Genomic DNA, 27,063 nt, shown 5'->3' on the forward strand with positions numbered 1-27,063 from the left:
CAAGCTCTAAGGCATGAGAAGACCTGAGGACTGTGGGGCTGTGTGGGCTGCTTTCTTAAACTCAGGGACATAGGCCCACCATCATGTGGCTGAAGCATCCTCCCCCAACAATGAGGGAGAATTGGCAGCTAAGGCCAAGTGTCCCACTTTGGAGGAAGCAATAGAGTTGGCTGTAGTGAGTGTTCCATTGTGTGGGGGTGCTATCAGGGTCACCAGGGCTCTGATCCCTAAGAATGTGGTGTAGGGCTCAGTTGGGTTAAAGTAACACTGGGATGACATATGCACACGTGCTGCCAGGCTCCAGAGCCCTGATATTTGAACTGAACATGCACCGTGTCCAGCTGGCACAGGGTATGCAGTCCATGAAGTGGGCAATAACCTTGTTAGCATTTCCTAGGGCCCCACAGAAGGGTCAACCCCAGATGAATAGTCCAGTGCCTGGGTTTTCTTCCAAGCTAGGTAGGGTCCTGGGAGAGGGCAGGGAGACTCAGAAAGGCCCACACACAGGCCCCAGAAGCTTTGCCCAAGGCTGACTGAATTTACTTCTCCTTATCACTGCCCTCAGAGACTCAGTGAGAGCACATTCTGGGCAACAGCTGTGGGACCATGACCCTTTGTAATAGCCGCATAGTCTTTGCTTGAATACATGAATAGATGACAGCGATATAACGATGAATGTTGGGCACTGAACTGTTGCCAGATTTTCACCATCATACTCAGCTTTGGCACGATCCCCTCCTGTATACATCCATGTTCTCCTCATGCTATTTCTTCCCTAGGTCTAGGATAAGCAGTTCCCAGACTTACCCGTCAGAGACTTGTACTCTGCAAGGCTTACCACCATCAGCACCTGGCAGCCACTTAGGAAACCCCCTTCTGACTGGTCCCCAGTATGACCTTTGCAGACTGCCATTGATCAGGGGGCCACGGAGAGGACACTGGGATGTGAAGAAGGGCAGTCAGTACAGGCTATGCACTCTGGAGTGACGGGATACCTGGGCCTTGTCCTTGCTAAGGCTGGTGCAGGAGCAGGTCCCATCGGGGTCAACAAATTCTGGGTGCTTGAGTCTGTGCCTGGCTTTGGGGCTTAGCCGGGGAGTGCCTGCAGGAGCAGGAGTGGTTAGCTCAGCTGAGCCCTGAGGGAGAGACAAGAGAGCTGGGAGGATGTTCAAGGTGTGGGCACTGATATGAGCAAAGGTACTGGGAGTCTCGGACATGTGGCCTGCTTGCAACATGTGCTGATATTGAAGGAGGCTGAGGAGAAAGGAGGCTGGGCCAGGGACTGCTGAGTTTGTCCCTGGTTTTAGAAACAGTAAGGAACCGTGAGCAGCTGAGTGAGACATGTGGGCTGATGTGGCCAAGTGGGATTAGGGGCTGATGAGTGCTGCTGGAAGGAGGCAGTGCAAGGAGGAGGTCAGAGAAGAAATTTGGCTTCTGAGATGCAGCCAGGCCCAAGGGAAAAGAGCCAGTGTGGAAACAGCAGCCCTGGTCTTCACATGGAGGTCTTAACTGTATGAGGGGACCAGTGGTGTTCCTACCCAGCTCTGCCCTTCTTCACTCTGGGTTCTTGCACATGCCACACACACACACCCCACACTTTGGCTCAGGAATTGCCAGTAGCCCCTCTGCCTCTGTCATTCTGCACATATGTGAGTCCTAATTTTGGAAATGGCTTATTTGGTTCTGTGGTAGCAGGAAGCTTCTATGCAATGTGGCCATTAGCTTTGTTAAGGGGAAACTGATGAGTTACTAGGATGGAGTTAGCATCCCAAACTGTGGATGAACTTCACTTGCTTGCCAGGTTCATGTGTGCAAGCAGATGTCTGTAGTCCCCTAGGCCTTGGAAACAAATATACCTTTGATGTGCATTGCACAAAATAAGTTACACCACCAAATATGGCTTAGTAGAGTTATAAGGAACCTAAAGACCAAGTGGGAAGAGGGCCTCTCTTGCAGGCAAGGAGCTGAAGGAAGAACCAGGGGCCAAGTTGCACAGGCCTGACCACAGACAGTGATTCTACTCATGTGCCCCACCTCGTGGAGTCACTCCACAGGTTGTCAGGGTGGGGACAGTTGGGCATGCAAGGTTTTAGGATCACCTCTGGAATGAGCAACACTCAGCAGAACTCTGATGTGGCAGCCTCAGTGCAAGGGCTGAGCACCTGGGGCTTCCATTCCCACTGATGAAGTGCCATTCCTGGCATGTGGCAGGCTCAGGCCGCCTGGGTTGCTGATTTGGTTCAGTTTATGGGAGAGCCAGCTCTTGCTGGTGAAGAGAATTTGGTTTGCTCTCTGCCCCCTGCCCTGCCCATTTTAGTGTGCTCATGACCACCACAGAAACATGTACAGGCCTTGCCAGCTAGCAGCTGTGCTGAGCTGATCAGGGCCTCAGCTCAGAAGGGCACAGAGGGTAGAAAGCCCAGGAAGAGAGGCTGCCCTGCCTTGGGACTGTGTCAGCACAGCCAGGGTCCTGCTCACTGTCGTGCCCACACACTGAGCCCTCAGCTTCTCTCTTGAGGTGCAAAGGGCTGGCTGTAACCTTGCAGGACCATGAGTAGCCCCATGATCTAGGCCTTCTGTCTCCTACTTCATGATGCTATAAAGGCTTTCAAGGCCAGCTTGGTCCAGGGAGGAGGCAAGGAGGGAAAGCAGAGCACAGGGCAGTTGTGGGCCAGGGTACAGATGCCTTAACAAGATGCCCTTGTCTGGTCCCTGAGGGCCTCTGGGAGTAGCCAGTGGGACCCTGCCCTTTCTGCACTGGAGGTGGAGCCTCCTTCCAAATCAAATAGGGCTGCACACCACAAGGCCATTTTTGTGCTGATTTGGGGACCAGCAAATGTCCCTCTCCCAGCAAAAATAAATTGAAAGCCACTGCTGTTTGGTCCAGTGGTCTTTGCTGTGCCAGGTGGTGCTGGGCTCTTATGGGAACATTGACTCATTATGTCCTCATAGCCATTTTACTAATGAGGAAACTGAGGCTTTTAGCTGACCTACTCCAGGTCATCAGACAGCTTCTAAGGGGTACGAAACAACCCCAGAGCAGCTGGTCCTCAGCACCTACCTTCCCTGCTGCCAACTTTCTCCACCCACCTGCCCCCAGGGCCAGAGTCCGATCATTAGGACTCTGGAGGAAGGTTCATGTTCTGCTCATGAACTTCATGTTCTTCAGGTGAGCAGCCTTGAGCAGACAGGTGGGTGGACACTTGGCAGTGGCAGGTCCAGCGAGTGCTTGTTCCCTGGCTCTTGTCCACCATCCAGGACTCCGCCAACTCTTGCCCCTCCTAAAGCCCAAAGGAGAGTCTGGATGATCTTGGCATGCCAGGGACCACATGGTGACCCTTGTGAAGTGCCAAGCAGTACATACCTTTGTCCCTAGGAGCCTCGTGGAAACAACGAAGGGACTTGCAGCACCAACACCATGAGTATCTCAGCTCTTGGAGGCAGCACTAAAGGTGAGGCCTGGGCACTATCTGAGCAGCCAAGGGAGAGCAGTATATTGGGAGGACCCACGGTCCTGGGGCTGGGGCTTCCTTTCTGAGGCTGCTTGGCCTTGCCCTTGCCAGGAAAGCCTCTGCCACCAGGTGAGGAGGAGCGCAATAACGTCCTCAAGCAGATGAAAGTGCGCACTACACTGAAGGGCGACAAGAGCTGGATCACCAAGCAGGATGAATCAGAAAGCCGCACCATGTAAGTCTAAGAGGTCAGGAGGGGTGACAGTGACATGAGGGCCTCAAACACACCTGGGGATGCTGAGGCGCTTCCACCAGTCAGGGCTCAGCTAGGTCATGTGGTCACATACCAACTGGGGAGGGAAGAACATGGGGCAAAGCAATCCAGCTGAGAACAAGACCAGAACAAGGTCCCAGGGTGGGAAAGTCGCCAAGTACAGTTGCTTGTGTGTGCTCATGCACCTGTGGAGGTGAGCCACGGAAGGGAAAGGTGAGGCAGGAATGGTGGGGCTTGACAGGTGGCCCATAGGATGGAGGCCATGGGATAAAACAGGTGGTAGGGAGCCTGGGAGCCACTCCTGTGGAATCTCTGTTTTCCTCAGTGAACTGCCATTGGGCCGGACTCGTGCCACATCCTTTTCATCAGCTGGAGAGATCTCAAAGGCCAGGTAAGAAGTGATGTCCAGTGGCTGGTGCCCAGGGACTCTTCTGCAGCAGGAGGCCAGGGAGGAGGCTGCACTGAGAAGGGGCATGGAGGGTCTACCATGAGTCATTTCAAATGTACAGGAAGATAGGGAAGGGAGTCTAGGAGTCCCTAGGTCCAGGCTGCTAGCTGTGCTGCGTGGCTACGGGGACAGTTGACTTCCCTGCTAGGCCTCCACAGCTTCAGCTTCAATTGACATCAAAATGGTCATTGAAAGGAAGACTGTTATTCTGAAACCCCCTTCCCACCTCCCCACAGGGACACTGAGGTGCTGTGGGCAGTTTTGAGAGTCCCACGTAACTGCCTCCTGCAGGACTCCTGACTGCCAAGTACACTTGATGATCAGCATGCCAGGAAGACTCACAAGGGTGCTCCAAGTGTCCCCCAAGTTCAGCTTGACATATTTGACAGCTGACCAAGGGGATGTGGCCTCTCTTATTTCAGTACTTTTCTGCAACAGTGTCCAGGGGGCTCTTAAACAAAAGCACGTCCTGAGGGAAAGGGGGGCCATGAAATTGTGGTTTCCAGTTTGCTCCAATTGATCGTTGGTGGTGGGTGTGGTGCAAGGGCTTCGCAGGTGACAGTACAGGAAGTGACAGCAGCTGGAAGGGAGAGGGGATGCACTTGTCACCCAAGGGTTTGCTTTGAGATGCATTGGGAAAGCACATCGTGGGGCATCGAGTCAGGGCCAGAGTGGGACTCCTTTGAAGTCTACATAAAGCCTAACTGGGGGCCCAGCCAGAGGCCATGGGCTTAGCCTCTGCCATCCACAGGTATTTCAGTCATGACTGCTTATAGTGCTAGAATGGAGTACATTATCTTTTGCTCCAAGTATTCCTGCAACTCTGCCACCTCCAGAAGGCCATCCCCTGTTAAGGACAGAGTCTGTGGAGATGGAAAAAGCTGAGATTCTGCATTGCCCTTAGACCCAACCTCCACTGCTCCAGCCCAAAGACTTTCCATGGCTGGACAGAGGGACTCTCTGTTGTGAGTCCTGGTTACCTCACCCAACTTTAAGGAAGACTCCTTGAGGCTACCCTTATCTCCTGCCCCTGAGCCTAAAACTTACAGCCCTGACCACTCCTCGCTATCAACTCTTTGCTTGGTCTCCTTGAACCCCCTCCACTGTTGCCAAGAAGGAGGTCCCTGATCCTGGAGCCTAATGCTATCTAGCTAACTAACCAAGGCTTAGATATGCTCTCAAACTTCCTTCAAGACTTGTGATGTGGACATCCAAGGAGTCAGAGGAAAAAAGGTTCCAGAGGAGTGGGAAAGGAAGAGCAGCTGGACCCTCCTGAAGCTTCCTCTGCCTGCTATGGCCTCTGACCAGAGATGTTCCAGGCTGAGCTGGCTCAGCCCTGAGAACACAGCTCACTCTCAGGAGAACAACAAGGCTCACCAGGCCAGCAGGAAGTCAGACTTTGGAGGGGACACATCTGGAGCAAATGCCCAGCCATGGACCACACCTTCTTGAATACCTATTGTAAGTTAGGGCCATGCTAGTCCTGGCCACAGAGGAATCATCTATGGGCACTTTCCCCCAGGGAGCACAAGAAAAACAGAGCAGGGCAAGTACCATGGTTAAGGGTATGGGTGTGACTGGCTCCCCTTGCTTCTGCTTTACTAGGACACCCATCAGCCAATCCCTTTTGCTATAAATGGGGGCAGAGTAAAGCAATGCAGCCTGAGACCTCCAATGCAGCCTGACTTCACTTCTCACCTCTTCCCTTGGCAGGCTTCCAAACACAAGGGCGCCTACTGGCTATATCATCCGGTAAGTGACCACAGGACCCTGTCTGCCTCTCCATGTCCACCAGGACCACCCCCTGACTTCTCAGCCCTTCAGCCTCTCTCAGGAGCTCAACAGCATCTTCTGGGGTCTCTTTTAGGGGAGTATTCACGAAGCCCATAGACAGCTCATCCCAGCCCCAGCAGCACTTCCCCAAATCCAATGGAGCTCCGAAAAGGTATGTCTAGTGGGTGCTGTCCAGCCAGGCAGTGGAGAGGTGTGAGGGTGTACTGCAGGCTGTACAGAGAAGATGGGATGGGGTGGGATGCAGGTGCACAGCAAGGCCTGCAGGCTTTCAGGTGGATGTGTGGGCCTCCTGGAGGCCCTGGACCACTAACAGTGCCATTGTTCCGGGGCCAGTCCCCTGGTACTGGTCACTGAGACAGAGAGGAGCCTTGCAGGGCCTGGGCCCAGGGTCCTCCTAGTCTGGCAGGTGACACCCTCGATTTGCTGATGGCATTGAACTGTGTGTTGTAGTCCAACTTCTTCCCAGCAGGCTGAGGTAGTATATTGTGCAAACACTTTGGCATCAGGCTGAACCTGGGGATCCATCAGAACAAAAAGGTCAAAGGGACTGGGAGAAGAGAAGACAAGACACAGATGAGAGCCCACCAGGCTTTTTGCATGGGGCTCAGCTGGGGCTGCTTTACGATTGGAGTGTGGAGCAGGGTTGAAAGCAAAGAGAAAAGAGGCTGTGACTGTGCCGGTAAATCCAGAAGAAAGATGGGGCCTGTGGGTGGGTCCATGGAAACTGCTTGCCTCTGCAGTGCCGCCGGTTTGGTGAGAGGAGCTACCACTGGCTCTGCCCGCACTCCTTCCTCTGGCTATAAGATGACCACCGAGGATTACAAGAAGCTGTGAGTATGCCATTGAGGCCCCAGTTCCATTCCTTCCTTCAAGGAACAAGTCCAAAACTGAGCCCACTGCGAGCAGCTGGCCACTTACGTTCCAGCACAGGCCAAGGAGAGCACTGGCCTGACATCCCTATCAGTTGCAGCTGTAGCCTGAAGTCCACCAGAGCATGACAAGTCCCAGAAAAAATTGAGTGGCCATGCACATTACCCTTCTGACCTGAGGGACTGCAAGGAGCTTGTAGAAGCAGCCCCACAGGTCTGGAGGAAAGGTCAGTGAGTCTTGGCCACAGGGTAGTGCCTCTGTCTGTTTCAAAGGCCTACCCTTGAGCCCTCTTGGTCTCAGGCTCTCTGCATGCTGTGGGCCCTGGTAGCCTGTTAGGATGGCAGTTTGTGCCTAAATCTGAGCTGCTTCTTAGATAAGAAACCTTTGAGGTTGCCCATGGAGCACCCCTTGGGGTCCTTCTCAAAGCCCCTCCTACTACATTCCCAGGGAGGGGGGACTTTGGACACAAACATGAGATGTACCTGCGGGTCCCAAGTGTGCTGCACCTTCGTATTGTTTGTCCTGCATCATCTATGACCTGGAGCAGCTGGCACTTCTGGGCAGTGGGATTGCAACAGGGAGAGACGAGAGAGCTGGCTCTCAATGGAGCAACACCAGTGTATGGTGCTGGTGGTAAAAGTTGGGAAGTCAAGCTGCTGAGGAGGCAACCTGGGACAGGAACCATAGGGAGGTGGGGAAGATGAGTCACAACTGCCTCACCCCCTCCCCCAGGGCACCCTACAATGTTAGGCGCAGCTCAACCTCAGGGGCTGCCGAGGAAGAGGAGGCACCTTTCTCTTCAGATGAGCAGAAGCGGAGGTAAGAGGACCCTCTGGGCATCCCCATGGGCAGGAGGGGGACTCTGCCTTCCCACCCTCTTCCCCCTCCTCAGCAAACAAAGCTCCTTAAACTGTCACAGATGTAGTTGTCATCTGTCACCCTTTGCCTCTCTGCTACCCTTTACCAAGGGGGCTGGGGCAGCATCTAGCCTGTCCTTCCTGTGCTTAGGCTGCCTGCACTCCCAGCATCTGCTGCCCCATCTTTGGCTCTGGAAGCCTCCTGAAAGGAGATCCCACGGTGGCACCAGTTCCCACACTTGGGTGTACAAGTCAAAGAATCAGGAGCTCTGGAGCTGCCTGGCATTCAATGCCTACCCTGCCATGGGCCACGTGTGTGTTCTTGGGCAAGTCACAGATGTTCCCCATCTGTAACGCATCGAGATGCTAGCACCTACTTTCCTGGGTTGGCAAGATGAGTGAACCAACACAGGGGTGTCCGGGGCACGGCCAGGGCCATCCCACACTGCCCTTCTCTCGGTTTCTACCTTTCTCTTGAATAACCCTTGGAAAAGGTGAAAACCTGACTTCTCTCCTGTGCCTGCCTGGGATGATGCTGAGTCATCTTTAGTATATGCTTGGCTAGGTTGGCTGCCCACGTCTAGCTTGCCACCCATCACTAGCCCCCATCTTGTGTCACCCCAGATCAGAGGCTGCCAGTAGTGTGGTGAGGAAGACGGCCCCTCGGGAGCACTCTTACGTCCTGTCAGCTGCCAAGAAGAGCACTGGGTAAGGTATATGGCAGGGGGCTTGGCATGTTCTGGGATAGTTGCCCTCTCCTCAGGACTCCAGCCTTCTTCTGGCTGGTGAAAACATGGGTTGAAAGACCACTCCCAGTGGCCTTCCCAGCCATACCTTCTTGGAGTCTCACATACACCTTTTAGAAAACAGAGGTCTCACTACTGCCACTAGGGCAGGCAGGGTGCTAGAGATGGAAGAGAGGCCTGGTACTTTCTGGGGCACCACAGTCAGGATGCCATTTGTCCACAGGCTCTGCCCAATATGTCACCATTCTGCTTCCTTTCCAGCAGTCCTACCCAGGAGACACAGGCCCCATTTATTGCGAAGAGGTAAGTGTCATCAAGGGAATTCTATTGCTGGCAAGGAAGAAGGCCTCTCATCAACAAGGGGATAACGTGGGCACTGTATAAGAGGGGAGGGGAGGATGGAGCTGCTGTCTGCAGGCCAGGTGAGCACGTGGGTGCCTCTGGTGGCATGCAGCCCAATGCTTCTATTTGTCAAGTGCTAACAAGACTGTGAAACAGCAGCAGCTCCTGAGACACAAAAGAATTGTTTTTCTACCCCTCCTTCTGTTCCGCCAGGGACAGGCTGTTCCAAAGACTTGTCTTGGGAGTTCTCTTTCCTTTTATCAGCTGGGAAGAATCCAGGGTTAGTCTCCTTGGCCCCAGCAAGTATCCTCCTGCCTCTTACCTCCTCTCTGCTCTCACTTAGGATCAGGACCAGGGCCATGATGACAAATTCCTTTGGGAGTTGATTGTGGCATTATAAATGGGTCCTAAATAATGAACAGAGTTCAAAAGGGAATGATCAGGATGTCAGGACACTCCAGCCAAGTGAGGAAGGGATGTTATTAGTTGAGGAAAATATTGGGGGAAGAGCACAGAGGCAACTTCTAGAGAGCTGAATTTAGGGACCATTCGTTGGGGTGGACAGAGTTCTCCATGATGAAGTGGCATAACAAGCTGAGGTCTGAAAAGCAAGGAAGAACCAAATGTTCCAGGCAGAAGGCCCAGCCAATGGAAAGATCTGGAGGTGGGACTACCTCAATGGAAGACCAGAAAGGCTGACTGGAATACAGTGACTGAGGGCTGGTGGAAAAACAAAGGAAGAGACAAAGTATGGTGTGTTCTTACTGGCTGTGTTAGGTTCCTGTGGCTGCTGTAACAAGGTAACACAAAGTAGGTGGCTTAAATACCAGAAATGGATGTTCTCCAAGTTCTGGAGAGCAGAAGTCTAAGATCAAGGTGTTGACAGGGTTGGTTCCTTCTGGAGCTCCCAATGGAGAAACTGTCCCATGCCTCTCTCCTAGCTTCTGATCAATGCTGACAGCCTTTGGAATTCCTTGGCTTGTACCTGCATTATTGCATCTGTGCCTTTGTCTTCACATGGACTTCTTTTCACTGTGTGTTTCTGTCCAGATTCCTTCTTCTTAGAATGATGCCAGCTGTGGGATTTAGGACCCACCTTAATTCAGTAGGATGTCACCTTACTTTAATTACATGTGCAAAGACCCTACAGTAATCTCCCCTTGTCCTCAGGGGATACATTCCAAGACTCCCAGTATAATCATGGATGATGTGTGCATATATAGGATTTCGTGCTATCTACATTGACTCTGGTACTATTTTGTGTTCTGGTACCTCCTTTACATCACAACTGCTGCACTTTGGGTCATTATTAGGTAAAATAAGGATGACTGTGATAACTGTGACAACTGATCTGATCAGTAGGACAGGCTACTCAGTGTATAAGAGGTAGTCAGAGCATACAGTGTGGACACTCTGGACAGAGGGATGATTCATGGCTCAGGTGGGAGAGAGTGAGGAGGCAAAAGATTTCATCATGCACCTCAAAATGGCTTGTAATTTAAAACTTAGGAATTGTTTATTCCTGGAATTTTCCGTTTAATATTTTTGGACCATGGTTGACCACAGGTAACTGAAACCACAGAAAGCCAAACCACAAATAAGAGGCACTGCTATATTTCTAAATAAGGTCACAGTCACAGATTCCCTGGGGACATTAAATTGGGGGGGACTCCATTCAACCCAGTATGCTGTGCTTATCCTGAGCTGTAGTTTCCGATTCCCCAGCCTGGGTCACCTTCCTGACCTGGCCTTGAAGTGCTGGGGCAGTTAGTCACCACTGAAAACACATCCTTCAAAGGCCAGCACACTCTTGGGCAGCAAAGAAGACTACTTGGGCCGTTTCTCTTCTTGTCCACAGGATTGAGGTGGTGGATGAGGACGGGCCTTCTGAGAAGAGCCAGGGGCCATCCGCAATGGCAAGACCGTTTCCTGGCTTGAGCAGGTAATCAACCGCTCATCTCTGCCTGGGGCTGGTACTGCCAGACCTGCCACTGTGTCACTGTCAGACCATCTCCCAGTTGGCCCTCAGGGTCCGTGTCCTCCTGTACCTGGTGACAGGATGAGGCATAACAATCAGTAAGGCCCATCTTGCTGAATGTCCCAGGGCTGAAAGGAGCAAAACAGCCTGGCCTCCAGGAAGAGTGTACTTGGCTCTTATCTACTTAGTACTTATCTGAGTCACCTTAACCCTTGCACCACTGAGCCTGGTGGCAGCACAACACCCTGAGAAAAATTACCAACCTTGCAGTTGGAGTGGACCAGCTGCCACAATGTCACTTGCCATTGGGTAGCCTTGTTGATGGCACCCCTGTAAGTTGGCCAAGTTCAACCTGCCTGGGAAGGAGGCTCTGGATCCCCAGTGCAACTGTCTTCTTTACCATGTGGATGGAGGCAGGACCAAAGTGTCTCGAGTGATTTAGATCGAGAGCACACTGAGTGTGACCAGCCTATGGGGAGCCAGGAGCCTAGGTGGGTATTGTCACCTGGCTCTGGTCTGTAAGCTGTTAGCACGGCCTGCCAGCTGGGGAGAGTCTGACAGTGAGGTGACAGGCCAGGGACAGGCTGAGCACGCTGATCTCACTCTAGACGGGACCCTAATTTCACCCTGATTTCCAACCCCAGGGTATCCAGGAAGATAATGATGCTCTCTTTTCTGTGGGATGAAAAACAATCAATACTTCCTTGCAATCGGTGCTGAATGATGCTAAGTCTGGCAGATAGTATTATAGCCCTCGTTGATGATGTTTAAAGCACCTGCCTGCATTGATAGCTTTGGCTAAACCTGTGACTGCTGAGAGCTACACTTCTGTGACACTGTTGGAAAACCAGTGAGGCCAGAAGGGCAGAGTACCTGCCCCTAAAGGTCATTTCCTGAACTCCAGGGGCTGTCCTGACTCTCCTAATGTCATTGCAACCTCTAACTCTTCTCCCCAGTTTGGGTTCCACAACCATCTGTAGACCTGTCACCCCATCCTCTTGATCCTCTGTTTGTCTGACTCTCTCCATGGGAACTTTTGTCTATAAGAACCTTTGAAGATGTGGAGAGGAAGATTTGAGAGCTCCTTACAAGACAATATCTAGGGGACTTGGTGATGGTTGCAATATGGGGGCAAGGCATCAACAAAAGCAATGCACTGACTCCCAGTTCTGGAGGTTGGAAGTCCGAGATGATAGTGTGGGTGGAGTTGGCTTCTCCTGAGGACTCTACTTGGTTTGTAGATGGCCTCCTGTCCTTGTATCCTCACAGAGTCTTCCCTGAGAGTGTGTCTGTGCATTGATCTTCTTTTCTCAGAAGGACATCAGTCACATTGGATTAAGGACCCTATTTTAACTAAATCACCTCTTTAAAAGCCCTATCTCCAAATTCAGTAACATTCTGAGGCTCTAGGGATTAGCATTTCAGCATATACATTTTCAGAGACACGGTGTATATCTTTCATTGCACCTTGTTTATCTTTTGAAAAAAATTGCCACAAATGGTTTCAAATACTTTTGAAGTGATAATGTAGGAGGAGAATTATGTTATGCTTTATTTTGTATTTAAGAGGCATTTAACATTTATTCCAGAAAATTCCTGTGACTATTTAATACACATCATCTGGCTGTCACAGCAAGGTGGCTGCCATGACAAAGTACATTCAGCCCTCTGTATCTATAGGTTCCCATATCTGCAGATTCAATCAACTGTGGATAAAAAATATTGGGGAAAAATTGCATCTGTACTGAACATTCAAACTTTTTTTCTTGTCATAATCCTCTAGATGAGACAGTGTAATAGCTATTTACATAGTGTTTGTATTTTTTTTAAGTTTTTTTTATTTACTTGATAAGTTACAGAGAGCAAGAGAGGGAGAAAGAGAGAGTGTGACAGAGACAGAGACAGAGAGAGATCTTCCATATGCTGGTTCACTCCACAAACAGCCAGAATGGCTGGAGCTGAGCTGATACGAAGCCAGGAGCCAGGAGCTTCTTACGGGTCTCCCATGTGGGTGCAGGGGCCCAAGCACTTTAGCCATTTTCCTCTGCTTTCCCAGGCCACTAGCATGGAGCTGGGTCAGAAGAGGAGCAGCTGGGACATGAACCAGTGCCCATATGGGATGCCGATGCTGCAGGCAGAGGCTTAACCTGCTATGCCACAGTGCCGGTCCCAACAGCATTTGTATTGTATTAGGTATTATAAGTCATCTGGCAATGACTTAGAGAACATGGGAGATGTGTGTGGATACTATGCAAATGCTATAGCATTCAATATAAGGGACTTGAGCATCCAAAGATATTGATATCCATTGTGGAGGAGGGAGGTGTCTTGGAACCAATATCCTGTAGATTTTGAGGAATGACTATACCACAAATTGGATGGTTCAAAAAAAACACAAATGTTATTTTCTGCCTCTTTTGGAGGCCAAAGGCCTGAGGCCAAAGTTCCTCATGTGGGAAATGAGGGAAGAATGTGTTCCAGGGCAGCCACCATCTTCTCTAGGGATCTGTGCACATTGGCTTCCCTGTATGTGTGTCTCCCAGCCCTCATGTCCCTTGTGTGTGATGATGACGCCAGTCACACTGGCTTAGGGCCCACCTTAATGACCTCACTTGAACTTGATCACCTCTGGCAAGCAACCTGCTTCCAAATGCGCTCACTCTCTGGTACTAGGGGTTAAAGTTCAACATACTAGTTGGGCAAGGGGTGGAGAAGACATAGTTCAACCCATAGCAGGAGCTGAGCAAGGCAGAGACTTGAAAATGACAGCCTAGAGCAATTGAGTGGCCAGGAAGGCAGAGAACTGGGGACTTGGGATGATGTGGTGTTTGGCTCAGGCCATGAGAGGCTTGCCTGTAGAGCCATAGTCTGTAGATACATGGCTCTGGGCACTTGAAAGAGCAAATGTAAATGGTCTGTAATTGGTTGGAACCACCAGCAGCAGTGAGAGAGAAGGGAAAAGTAAACACTGCCTATGTTATCAAGGCACTCCAAAATTTGGGGATTGGGGAAGAGATGAACAGCCCAGGGTACTCCGCCTGGAAAAGAACAAACATGAGGGCCATGGCTACCATCTTGGGATCTTTAAAGAGCTGCTATGAGGAGAGGGAGCAAAATCATCTTGCCTATTTGGCTCTAAGAAATGGAAGTAGGGCTAGCTTATGGAACACTCTAGACACTAGAATTACATGAGCCCTTCCTTTCCAGAAGTGTACAACAGGGGATAGTGAGGAAAGCTGGAGACAGGGATCCACGTTCCTAGTAAGAGGCTGAATTTGATGCGTTAGATAGTTTTTGCTTCTTCAGATTCTGCAGTCACAAAATATATGGAATCCACCCAGGTAGCTTCTAGGTGATTTCTGGCTAACCCTGGTCCTGAGGAGCGTTTTCCTTTTTTCTTTCTTTCTTTCTTTCTTTCGTTCTTTCGTTCTTTCGTTCTTTCGTTCTTTCGTTCTTTCGTTCTTTCATTCTTTCGTTCTTTCTCTCTCTCTTTCTCTCTCCTTTCTTTCTTTCTTTCTTTCTTTCTTTCTTTCTTTCTTCTTTCTTCTTTCTTCTTTCTTTCTTCTTTTTTTCGAAAGGCAGAGTTAGACAGAGAGAAAGAGAGAGAGAGAAAGGTCTTCCTTCCCTTGGTTCACCCCCCAAAATGGCTGCTACGGCCGGCACTGCGCCGATCCGAAGCCAGCAGTCAGGTGCTTCCTCCTGGTCTCCCATGCGGGTGCAGGACTTGGGCCATCCTCCACTGCCTTCCTGGGCCACAGCAGAGAGCTGGACTGGAAGAGGAGCAACTGGGACAGAATCTGGTGCCCCGACCGGGACTAGAACCCGGGGTGCCGGTGCCACAGGCAGAGGATTAGCCTAGTGAGCCATGGCGCCGGCCATGAGGAGCGTTTTTCTACAAGCCATCAGGTGTTGCACTGGGCCAGGTAGCCACCATCAATACCTCCCCACTCATCTCCTGTCTCCCCGGCTGTGTGAGAAGCTGTGTGAGTAACTCAACCCAGCCTCTAGCTCCTCCAGGAAAGGCTACTTTGTGGCAGAGTGGGAGAGGAGAATATCATAGCTCTGTCCCTCCCCAGTCCTGGTTATGCCTTGTCTGTCTTCACTATAGCCCAAAGGGCAGCTCCTCCTAACTAGCTCCCACACACCCTGCAAATTGAGGTACCCTCTTGCAAAAACTGACCCTGCGTAAGCACCCCTTGTTCTTAGTTCTCTGCCTCATAAGACCAGGGAAGGGCCTCCTGGGTCCTGGTCCTTGGCCAGGCCCTCGGCTTGCAGGCTGGCTTTATGGTAGCTGGGGAGCCATGACTAAGACCACAGCTTCTGACGTCAGACAAAATCCTGGCTTTGCCCTATACTGGCTGTGTGATCTTGAGCAGTCTCTTAGTCTTTCTGTGTAAAGTAGGGTGAACAGTAACAACCACTTTGCAAGGCTGTCCTGAATACTAAGTAGGGTAATGCATAGCAGGTACTTGGCACTGTCCTAGGCACTGATATCGTGGGGCCTTCCTGGTTATAGGCTTGCTTTGTTGCAGGCCGTTCTTCAAATGCAAGGAGAGACCAATATTGCCATCTACTGGTATTTTAGGGAAATGCGACTAAGAGCAGTGAATAGAAGGCATCCCCTCCTACCCCAGGCTCCCCTCTTTCATCACTTGCATTCCCACAGATGACTGGGGCCACATTGGACGTTTGATGATCAGTGTTTCTGGGCCTCTGGATTCAGAAAACATCCAGATCTGTGTTCAGAACACAGTGTTCATCAGTGTTAATCACTGATGAACATCAGTGTTCTGTCTTTCCTCTGTGTTCCTCTGAGAACAGCTGAGAACCTTAAATTAGACTACACTTAACTATGGTTGAAGGCTTTTGGATGTGGTGGAGTTGGAAGAGAGGTTACTGGGAAGGACAGGCTGGAAGGATTCTTAGAATTAATACAAGGGAACTTCAAAAAGTTTATGGAAAATGGAATTAGAAGATGATTTTATTTTTGTGCCCCAAATTTGAAACCTATGTATGTTTTTTTTTCATAATATCCATTTTCGATTGACATCTTTTCTTTCAGTCTTTTAAAAATTTTTTTATTTATTTAAGAGACAGAAAGTGCTCCTACCTGCTGGTTCACTCCCCAAGTGCCTGTGTTGTTCAGTGCTGGGCCAGGATCACTCATTTGAGCCATAACCACTGCCTCCCAGGGTCTGCACTGGTAGTAAGCTGGAGTGAGGAGATGGAGCCAGGACTTGAACTCAGGCACTTTGACATGTTAGACGAGCATGTTAACTGCTAGGTTACATGCACACTCCTCCATGAAGTTCTCTGAGATTCTTTATATTTGTTTTCTGGTGCTATAATAAGGTAGCAGAAACTGGGTTTCTTAAAGCAGCAGTATTTATTCTTTCACAATTCTAGAATCTGCAAGTCCAAGACCAAGATGTTGACAGGGCTGTGGTCCCTCCAAAGCCTCTGAGGGAAAATCTATCACATGCATTTCTTATTTTTGTTCCTGAAAATCCTCAGTGTTACTGTGGCTTGTGGCTGTATTACTCCAATCTCACCTTTGTCGTCACATGACTGTCTTTCTTCTGAGTGTCTGTGTGCAAATTTATCTCCTCTTGCAAGGACACCTGTCTCTGGAAGAGCACCCACTTTACTGAATTTGACTTTGTCTTACTTTGATGACATCTGTCACAGAACTCAGGGGTTTAGATTTCAATGTGTTATAGCTTTTGAGAAGACCCAGCCCAACTCCAGACCCCTCTGGAATAGGTGCCATTCAAGCTGGGTCTCTAAGAAGAGGATTGTTCAGGGGGAAGACAAAGGAAGAAGAAGGAAGTAAAGGAGGGGCACCAGCTTGGGCAGAGTCTCAGAGACTTGAAAATTTGTTCATTTGCCTCCCTTAGATAACCAGGATATCTTACTCATACTCGCCTGTCCTGGCACCACATGCTTTAAATGAGGCATAGTAGGACCAGAGGTTAGGGACTTTATGATGTGATAAATGACATTATAATCAATACCAATGTCATCATCGTTATCACAAGAAACGATGGGAAGAATGAAAGCCCCTCCTGGCTTTCATGGTGGGGAAAGGCCCTGTTGCTGGCAGTGTTTCCCAGGATGGAGGTAGAAGAACAGAGGTTCCTGGTCTAGGTTGGAGCCACACACCAAAGTCAACTCCAAGGCCAGCTTCCCCACTTTCACCCTTGCCCCATCAATCCTTCCTCCTCTTGGGACTGCTGAATGGTTTTCTCAAAGCACCAGTCACATTGTGTCAAACACCATGGCTTCCCCCGACCAGGGCAGAGAGTGCTTATGGTGTGAATTGGGATGTTTTTTGAAGGGGAACTTAAGCCTCACTCCATGGACCTGGGAAGGTCTGGTGTGGGAGCTCTACTTTCTCTTCAGCCCTTGCCAGTGCTTTGGCCAACCCTGACTGGTGTCAGGACCTGCAGTGGGGCCAGAGAGTACATCAGACTTAGTTCTGAGTGGCCTTCTTTGGAGGACTGAGTTGGTCTCCCTCTCCATAAGCTCCAGTTCATGGGCACCTGGGCACATCCCCTCCAAATTTGGTCTGTTGGTTTCCTTGGCATCTCATACCCATGAGTCCCCATCAGCCCATGAACTCATACATAGATATGGGGACAATCCCATGGGTGACAGCAACAGATAGGACATCAGGGTTGGGAGATCCCATTTCTACCCAGAAGCCTCTTTGATGTGTCTGAGGCAGGGCTGGGTTCAAGTTGGGACTGGGGGTCTGGTGAAGGAGCTCTTTACTCACTTTTGTCTGAGTTCAGCAACATCAAGAAGGCTCCAGGCCAAGGAAGAAATGAGAAAAAAATGATGTGTGTGTCAGGGGGAGCAGGTGATGGGGAAGGACGACACTTTTCTCACCAGCACCTCCTGCGTTTCTCCTCTGGCCTGCAGTTCGAGGGGTGAGGAGACTGTCCGCCTGCAGATCATGACACCCAGGCCAGGACTCCGCTTGGTGGCCCCAGACCTGGAAGACATGAGGTATGGGGATCCTGCTGCTGTCCTGGCTCCCTCCACAGCCTGGGGGCTGGTTCTGCCATTGTAGGGCCAACAGGTGGGTGGAAGTCATGAGCTACCTGAGTTCTCTGCCTCTGTTATGGAGCTAGTGCTTGGGCTGTGAGAGGCAGGCCTGGTCCTGGAGATCTAGTGGTGGCCACCACCCACCATAGGCTGGAATGTCTGATTGTCTCATGGGGGAGGGAGAGGCAGACACAGACATGAGTGTGAGGTCAGCCCTCTGTGTTGACTGCACCATATGCCAGGAGCTCCCAGATGTGACAGCTCAGCCCTATTCATTCCTGAAGCCACGACTGGCCACCTGCACTGGGTGGGGACAGCAGTTATCCGGAGCCACCTGAGGCCACTGGAACATTGTCCTGCCTATGTGATGGGGCCCACTAGGCACAGAGTTGGATCCTTGGGTCACCCCACAGTAACAATGCCACCATGCCCGATTCTGGAGATCAGGAGGGATGGGGGACCACGACCAGCAGAAAGTGGGACAGGCCCATCTGCTGCCCTGGGCAGTGGGGAACAAGGGCTCACAATGCTATCGAGTCTGGGATCTAGGCAGGGAACAGGGAGTTAGGACTGAAGGTTGGGCCTGGAGCCTAGGAAAGCTGGAACTGAAGCTAGGGGAGCTCTGAGCAGAGGAAGTGACATCCAAGATGAGTCCTGGGGATCTCTAGGTTCCTTTCCTGTCCTTCTTGAGCCCTACTTTCTCCACTGCCCACTTCCTATTAGAGATGTTTTTAACCCTACTGCCCTCCCTAGGTGTGGGCCTCCACCATCACCTCCCCAGCTGTCTGCAGCCTTTTCCTGTTGTACCATCCTCACATTGACCTCCATGCATCTGCCTGGGAGGCAGGAGTCATTGTGAAGAACCATGTCATTTTCCTCACCCACTTAACTACACTGTGCAGTCCAAACTCACCACCTTGTCAGATGAAACTTCCACAAACTGGTCCCCTCCTAGTCTTAGACTCTCCCTCCATGTGCACCCACTCTGCATTGTTTGGTCTCACCTCAAATGCCCTTTCCTCTAAGGTACCTTTCTCCCTTGTGTTTCTTCTCCACCTCACAATCGTCCATTTATCCATAGATCTGTCTAACCAAAGGACTATGGGTACATAGACAGCAGGGGTTGCAGCTCAGTGCTCCCTACAGTCTCTGCACCCAAGCATGAAAATTGCCCCAAAATATGAGTGCAAGAGTCTGCTGCTGGAATAATCTAGAATCACCCAGTATAATTTTTTAATAAAGCAACATGGGAAGCTGCTTCCTTGGTTTCTCTAAGATGATCAGTGTCAGAAAAATGAGCAGTGATCCTGAGAGATGCAAACAGAAGCAAGGATGCCTCTGTCATAGCAGAGGTCTCTGCTGTCTCCCCAACCTCCATAGTCCACCGGGCCTCTTGTACCTTGTCTGGGGTGGCAAGGCTACAACAGCCCATTAAGATCCTCTAGAGGGCTGGTGCTATGGCGTAGTGGGTAAAACTGCTGCCTGCAGTGCCAGCATCCCATATGGGCGCCAGTTCGAGTCTTGGATGCTCCACTTCCAATCCAGCTCTGTGCTGTGACCTGGAAAAGCAGTAGAAGATGGCTCAAGTCCTTAGGTCCCTGCACCACGTGGGAGACCCGGAAGAAGCTCCTGGCTCCTGGCTTCAGATCAGCGCAGCTCCATCCATTGCTGCCATTTGGGGAGTGAACCAGCAGAAGGAAGACTTCTCTCTCTGTGCCTGTGCTTCTCTGTAGCTCTGCCTTTCAAGTAAATAAATAAATAATTTTTTTTAAAAAAAAGATCCTCTAGCAAACACCCTACAGATACTTTTCAACTGGAGCATCAAGTGGAAGAAGGAAGAAAGAAGGAAAGCCAGGATTCACCAAGCCCCATAGTGTCCCAGACAGCCTGGCAGCACTCAGATAGAGATCCAGGTGACTGCTGAAGAAACCGAGAGCCTGAATGGTTAATTAACTTGCTCCGGGTCGAGAGCAGGCAGGCCCATCCAGCCTACCTGACTCCTACCTTGCACCTTTTTTTTTTTTTTTTTAAGATTTGTTTATTATTTACTTGAAAGTCAGAGTTACACAGAAAGAGGAGAGGCAGAGAGAGAGGTCTTCCATCTGCTGGTTTACTCCCTAGATGGCCGCAACGGCCGGAGCTGCACCTATCCAAAGCCAGGAGCCAGGAGCTTCTATCGAGTCTCCCACGTGGGTGCAGTGGCCCAAGGACTTGGGCCATCTTCTGCTGCTTTCCCAGGCCATAGCAAAGAGCTGGATTGGAAGTGGAGCAGCTGGGACTCGAACTGGCACCCATATGGGATGCGGCACTGCAGGTGGCGGCTTCACCCGCTATGCCACAGTGCCGGCCCTAACCTTGTAGCTTTTGCCCAATAACCCACTACACTCGTGAGGACAAGGGGCATGGGAGCAGGGGGTATTGATAGACATACTTAGTACTTGCTGAATGAAAAGGCAAGGGGACCAAGAATGTGCATCCAGGGAGGTGGGAAGTGGTGTCACTGGGACAAGGAAGGAGAGGTGGCAAGGAGGTGGGCTGAGATAATGACATGACTGTTTCTGTTGTATTGGAGAACGTGGAACCCCCTCATAACCTCAAAGAGAACAGAAAAATGGTTGAACTAGGACAGTAGGCTCAGTCGTACACTCTGACAGAATATAGTCCAGAACTCTGAAGTCAGATTGCCTGGGAAATCAATCCTAGCTCTTTCTCACTCACACTCTCTGTTCCCTGTTTTGCTTGTCTGGTGGGCATAGATGACAACAGTGCCCGTGTCATGGGTTCAGTGTGGAAAGATAAAGCATGTGAAGTCATGAGAACCCTTCAGTCAACAACAGCCATTCGTAATAAGGTTTTATAAATGAGCCAATCCGTCAATGGTAGGTTTTAAGCTCCTTAGAGTCAGCTGGCATAAGAGGATGATGTAACTGCCCCTGCCTAAGCATGGGTGGCTATTGTGTGCTTAACTTATGCTTGTTTCCTCCGTAGGCCCTCTCTAGGTGACAAGAGGACCCCACATCCCAGGGAGCTCAAAAGAAACTTGGCTGGTGAGGAGGACTTCAAGGGCCCTGACACAGACTCTGAGAGGTAAGTCAGTGCAGGGAGCATGTGTCATCCCCAGAATTCAGGGGCCATATGCACCCAGCTGAAAGGCTTCTGTGGCTACTGGTTCAGGGTCAAGGGCTGGAGTTGACACCAGGAATGTCCTGTTCCTGCTGTAATCCCAAGTGCCTCTGGTAGTGCAAATCTTCAATGCCTATCTGTTGAAAGAATGAATTAATGAGGCCTGTAGAACAGAAGCCCATGCCAAGATCATTCAGGAGTCAGTTGCAGAGCAGAACCAAATACTAGGCCAGGCTACCCCCACCCCAGCCCTTGCCCCACACTGGTTTCTTCCATTGACCTGAATCTGCTACACTCATTGTACTTTTACTCCAGGACATAACAGTGCTGCCAATGGCCAGGACACAGCAAAGCCAGAGAAGAATTGGAATCTCTTAGCCAGTAATGAGTAAGAACCCACACCTGGGTTCGAGCCCTAGCTGCATTCCTGATTTCAGCTTCCTGCTAATGCACAACCTGGGAAAGCAGCAGGTGATGGCTCAAGTACTTGGGTGTCTGCCACCCACATGAGAGACCTAGATTGAGTTCCGAGATCCTGGCTTCTGCCTGGTGCAGCCCAGGATGTTGCAGGCATTGGGAGAATGAACCAGTGGACCCGTCAGGGAGAAGGAAGCTCCCTCCCTTCCCCTCCTGTCGCTGCTCCCCTCTCCTCTTCTTTCTCTCCCCTCTCCTTTCTCCCTTCCCCCTTTCTCTCTCCCTTTCAAATAAAATAAATAAGTTTAAAAATATATAAAGAAGGCACAGACCTTCTTGATGTGGAACGCTGGAACCTGCAGTCAGACTCTGAGCCACAGGAATAAGGAAGGACTGAGAGATCCCTGTCTCTGACTTCTGTGGCTTATTAGTGGCCCCAAGTGCCTTGCCCCTTGCTTTCTTGGTCATCAGATCCCCAACGTGTGGGTCTCCTCCATTTTGCTCTTTTTTTATTTAGCTCTACTCTTGCTGCAGTCCATTATATTTGGAAGAAACACATAAATACTTCCTGTTAGAGTCAACTTGGGCTTGGCTCAGTTCTGGTCACAACAGTGCAGGATGGCAATCAAGGGCCCATGTTTCTGCCCATTGATGCCTGCTCTCAGGACATTCAGAGTCAATAAATACTTCTCTTCCCTAAATAGGCCAACTGCACAGTTGAGTGATGGCAACATGGGATCTGGAGCCTTGGGGTCCTTGCCTGAAGATTTGACTGGAACAGATATCAGCTCTGAAAGAGGAGGGTGAGCTATCTTGGGGAGGTAGATTCAGTCATATTTCTGGTGACAAGCCAGGGTCAAGTTGCCCAACTACTTGGGCTGCTGGGGGTGGGACACTAGTCATTTCCTGGGGCTCCTGTCTACTGCTTTGCCCATGCTCTCACCCCCACCAAATCCTTTGTCCTTGGGCTTTCCACTGCTTCTTGGGCTTCCTTAGGCTTGAGACTTGTTCCTTCTTCTACCCACTGCCACTGGCTCTTAAGCTCTACCAGAGCAGGCACAGGGCTTCACTCCCAGCTGGAGGCCCAGGAGCTAGCACTGGGAAGATACAATAAACGAAATATGTGAAGGGACAAACTAATGAATGGATGACTGAATGATGGAGGAATTGGTATTGGTACCTTTTTACTTTTTGGCTGGGCCCTGAGGACCAACTAGGAGGCTCTTTGGTCCTGCTTTCTGCTTTCCCTTCCAGAAGCCCCAAAGTCTCCTTTTCCTGCCCCCAGCCCTCTCTGTCCACTTCTACTCTGAGATTCAGTCAAGGGAAAAGCAATAGCCCCAGTGAGATAAACTAGGCTATAATAAGCATGTTCTTGGCCGGCGCCGCGGCTCACTAGGCTAATCCTCCGCCTAGCAGCGCCGGCATACCGGGTTCTAGTCCCGGTCGGGGCGCCGGATTCTGTCCCGGTTGCCCCTCTTCCAGGCCAGCTCTCTGCTGTGGCCAGGGAGTGCAGTGGAGGATGGCCCAGGTGCTTGGGCCCTGCACCCCATGGGAGACCAGGATAAAGCACCTGGCTCCTGGCTCCTGCCATCGGATCAGCGCGGTGCGCCGGCCGCGGCGGCCATTGGAGGGTGAACCAACGGCAAAGGAAGACCTTTCTCTCTGTCTCTCTCTCTCACTGTCCACTCTGCCCGTCAAAAAAAAAAAATAAGCATGTTCTGCTAGGCTGTGGGTACCTGGACTTGGGTGGAGTCAAAGCCACTTTCCCAGCTATCCCCAAAGAATCCCAAAGCAAGCATGAGTCATCTCTGGGCACCAAGGCTACCTGTGCAGATAGTTCACATTGTTTAGCTGCAAATTGTGCTTACAGCCCTTATAGTTGAGAGCAGATGACTAGGGAGGAGTGGCAAAGCTGGTGTCTGCAACTACAAGATACCAGCCCACTACCCTTTCTCAATTCTAATTGGCTACCTCTACTTCTCCAAGGCCATCAGGAGCCCCCTTCCCTCGCTAACTTTACTAGTTTTTAGTGGCTGCATAGAGCCAGAGCTCTGACTTCTAAATCCAGCCTCTGTGACCACTGTCTCTGAGCCTGTCCAAGGAAGGGTTGTGGGACCAGAGATTTGGTCCTTGGGCTGCCACCAGGTGTGCTAGAAGTATTTGCTTTCTACTCTGTTTCCTTAAAGTGAAGCCAAGCCTGCCTCTAAACAACAGGTAAAGTAATCTGAAGACCCATCTAGATTTTTATGATTTTTACTTTGGTGAGTGTCTAAATCAAGTGCAGGGTACAGGCTTGTGCAGGTGATGGGGTGCCCTGTGAGCATAAGTCTGCCTGTTTTATAGAGAGACAGAGAAGGCAAATTAACCCTGGGAAGACTGAGAGAGCTCCCCCTGAGTCTGTATGAACTTGGTGGAGACAGAGGGACTATGAAGGGCCACTGCTTCTCCCACTGGCCAAAGGGCCTTGTAAAGACCAGAACATGTTATTGTATGTACAGCCCAGGTATTATCCAAAGTACTTGCAATCTCTGAACTCATTTACTCTTGTAGGAATAGTTATGATGACTCACATTCCCTAGTTCACCAGTGATGAAATTAAGGTCCCAAAGAGGTCAGGTAATGTGTCCAAGGACACAGAGCTGGGAGGGAGCAAAGCCAAGAGCATGTACTCAGCCACTATGCCACACTGCCCTATGGCATCTCAGTAGTATTGTGCCCCAAGCATTCCTTTGAGCAGCTCCTCAGTCCCCATCAGCTACTGGGGATTGAAGTCACTCTCTTGGAAGAGACACAAAGTTCTGAAGCCAGACTACATTTGGTTCCTTCCACAGGATGGGCTCAGCTGCTGGCCTTGCCTCTTTCTCAGGGGATCAGGAGGTGGATAGTGCCAACTCTCAGTCCTGCAAGGCTGGACCACTGGCTGTGAGGTAAGCACGGGGCAGCTTCCCAGTGAGCAATCCCATTGTCAGACAGTGTTCAGGATCAGCCTCAGCCCCAGCACTCCAGGACATCCTTCACACTTCTTAGCTCTATGCTTTCTTCATATCATGTGGTCACAGCAGGACAGGGAGGCCTGAGAGGCCTAAAAGGGGCCTGACCTGGAGCTGGACCTACCCACCCAGTGCAGTGGGAGAAGAGGGACAGGTGATAAGATTTCTGGCCCAGACAGTCTAGCACCAATCTACATAGAACCAAGCTGCAGTGCCCAGCAAGGGAGGGGGAAGAAAGGAGGGGAAGACTGTACTCGTGGTAGAGGGGAGGGCACTGGGAGGCACAGCTTGGGAAAAGATACTGCTAGCAAGGAGCATGTAGCAGGGAACTGGGAAGAACAGTGGCTCCAGTCTTATCAGGCGGTATTGCCTAGTCTTGAACTGAGATGCTAAGGCCACATCCAAGGCTTAAATGATGTTATCAGACACAGTGATGTCTGTGCCAGGACTGAGAGAGCAGACTTTACTGGCAGATGTAGTTCTTCCCTTTCCTGTGTGAAAGCAGCCAGGCAGGTGAAGACCTTGGGCTCCCCAGCCTCCTTTGGTCTGAGACAGAGTGGGCTTGTGTGCTTCCTCTCTCAGCTCCAGTACTACTTTGACTTCTGCTGTCCTGGATGATAGAAGGAATGACAGTCCAGCAGACCTGGAGGACACAAAGGGGTAAGACATGAATACACAGTGCTGAGCTTCTACACCCAAGGAAGAGGCTTGGGATGGCTTCATGAAGAGCTGGCTTTTAATCTGAATCTCAAAAGGTGAATATGAATCCTCCTAGCAGATGGAGTAGGATAAACAAAGGGCCCAAAAGAACTTGTTGTTTCCTGGGCACTGTACATAGGTGAGTGTGGCCAGTGATGAGGTCCTTAGGGAGAAGCGATGGAAGAGAGGCTTGCCAAAGTGGGTAGGGGATGATTGGCCTTTTGTACCTTATTGCCAATGATTGACACAGCTGTTTAACTTTTGAGCATGTACTGTGCACACAGCTCTCTAGTCACAGCATCTCATATGCTACTTTCCAGCTTCTCAAGGTCGATACCTAATTAGAATGAAGAACATAGGCCTGGAACTCAGGTCTCTGTGCCTCCTGGGAAGGACTTATCTGAAAAAAAAAAATAGCCAGGGTGCTAAGATAAAGAGTGACTGGTAGTAACAAGGGCTACCGAGTATGGTGGTAGTGGAGTGCGAGGCAGTGAGCAAAGAGAACAGGGAGAAGGGAGCTGCTGATAAGGACCCAAAAACTTAAGCTTGCAGTGGGAATGTACTTAGTGTGTTCCAAAGTGTGGAATTACTGGAGCCTGGCTAGCTGGTAAGAGAATGCAGATGGAACAGAGCTTTCATCAGGCATGATAAGGAAACTGCATTTTATTTCAAGTTTCAACCCAAAGGGGAGCATGCTATGATTTGGGATTGCTTTTTTTAAGTGAATGCATGTTTTCATCTCCAGATATTGCAACTGGTCTTTTGTTTGTTTTTTCTTTTGTTTTACTTAAACCAGATGCTGGAGGGTGGGATGTGCAGTGCCAGGTGCTTTACAGTCTTCCCAGCAACCCTGTGAGATGGGTAAGATGGGGAAACTGAAGCACAAAAAAGGTTAAATGACTTATCCAGAGCCTTACAAGTGGTAGTGCTAATTAAGAGGGTCTCTGGAAAACCTCAAGAGAAACTACAGAAAGCTAATTTAGGAAGTCTTTGGAGACTATTCTCAAGATCCCACACCCATAACTTCCAGGTGGTTACCACGGAAAGCCAGGGGTGCAGTGCTGTGAGAAGCAAAGCGGGTAGCAGTCTAGATCTGGCTAACTCTAGAGCCCAGGCTCCGAACTACTTTCCTCTGGTGTTTAAAAGTTTGCAAAACTCAATACAAAGTTTCTCGAGATCACATTGCATCTTGATTCCTGCTACATTTGAAAAATCACCCAGGAAGTATTTAAAAAAATTTTCCTGATTTGTTTGGGTTTGAACCACGGGCATCTTCTGGACCTTCCCACCCCACTAACCGGAGAGCTAACAATATCCGGAGATCTTGGTAGTCGCAACGGAAAGTGGGAGGTACTGCTGGCTACTAAAGTGTAGAGTTCAGGGATGCTGCTAAAAATCCCATGATGTGTCCTCCTCCCCAGCCCGCCCCCACAATTACACAGCTCAAAATGTTAGTAGTCTTGCTCTGGAGGGTTCGCGATCTTTTTTTGGGAAAAAAAAAAAAAAGGCATACAAGAGGTTAAGGAGATAGGAAACGTGTGCGTCTGCGCGTGTCCTTGCCGACTGGAGGACTCTGAACGCGCCTGCGCCTTTAAGAGGCTGCGGTAGGGCGTTTGTGCGCCTCTAAGCGTAAGTGCCTACGCGCCTAAAGCAGCGTACAGCTGTCGTGAGTGCGGCTGCGCACGCCGCCATTTCCTGCATTCGCGCGCTTGGGCTGCAATGCCCTCTGGGGAAGTGCGACCTTCCGCCAAGCGAAATGGCTGTCCAGAACGAGATCTGCCACAACAGGGCTTCTCCTGCAGCCGTGCCCATACCGGCCACGAGGTGGCGCTCCAGGACCACAAATATCCTGGCCGCTAATTTCGGCCCCTCCCTGAGGGCTCTTAAGCTTTTCCTGCCCACCCCCACCCCCACCCCGACTCACAGCAAAATGGGCAATGATGGCCCCACTGGCCTTGAGATGACTGCGCGTGGACAACTGCCGGTCACCCAGGCCCTGGCTACAGGAAGGCAGAGTACAGTGACC

At 50.6% G+C, this 27,063-nt stretch overlaps 1 protein-coding gene across 19 annotated transcripts in view; it reads left to right on the top strand.

The window, feature by feature from the left end:
* Positions 1-27,063, top strand: part of ZNF185 (zinc finger protein 185 with LIM domain) — a 65,923-nt gene that overhangs the window by 9,719 nt on the left and 29,141 nt on the right. For 13 of the 19 annotated variants that reach the window (XM_070067411.1, XM_070067413.1, XM_070067417.1 and 10 more), the window contains exons 2-16: positions 3,377-3,452; positions 3,564-3,687; positions 4,052-4,117; positions 5,888-5,926; positions 6,042-6,119; positions 6,709-6,798; positions 7,571-7,657; positions 8,320-8,403; positions 8,703-8,744; positions 10,642-10,725; positions 17,686-17,772; positions 20,800-20,898; positions 22,053-22,151; positions 24,180-24,275; positions 24,921-24,998. In XM_070067411.1, the coding sequence (XP_069923512.1) occupies positions 3,419-3,452; positions 3,564-3,687; positions 4,052-4,117; positions 5,888-5,926; positions 6,042-6,119; positions 6,709-6,798; positions 7,571-7,657; positions 8,320-8,403; positions 8,703-8,744; positions 10,642-10,725; positions 17,686-17,772; positions 20,800-20,898; positions 22,053-22,151; positions 24,180-24,275; positions 24,921-24,998 (1,187 nt within the window). In that variant the 5' untranslated portion in view covers positions 3,377-3,418. The remainder of the gene's footprint in view (positions 1-3,376; positions 3,453-3,563; positions 3,688-4,051; positions 4,118-5,887; positions 5,927-6,041; positions 6,120-6,708; positions 6,799-7,570; positions 7,658-8,319; positions 8,404-8,702; positions 8,745-10,641; positions 10,726-17,685; positions 17,773-20,799; positions 20,899-22,052; positions 22,152-24,179; positions 24,276-24,920; positions 24,999-27,063) is intronic. The other 6 variants (XM_070067414.1, XM_070067400.1, XM_070067402.1 and 3 more) reach the window with 4 other exon arrangements.

The sequence above is a fragment of the Oryctolagus cuniculus genome, chromosome X (assembly GCF_964237555.1).
Source record: "Oryctolagus cuniculus chromosome X, mOryCun1.1, whole genome shotgun sequence".
Taxonomy (NCBI): Eukaryota; Metazoa; Chordata; class Mammalia; order Lagomorpha; family Leporidae; genus Oryctolagus; species Oryctolagus cuniculus.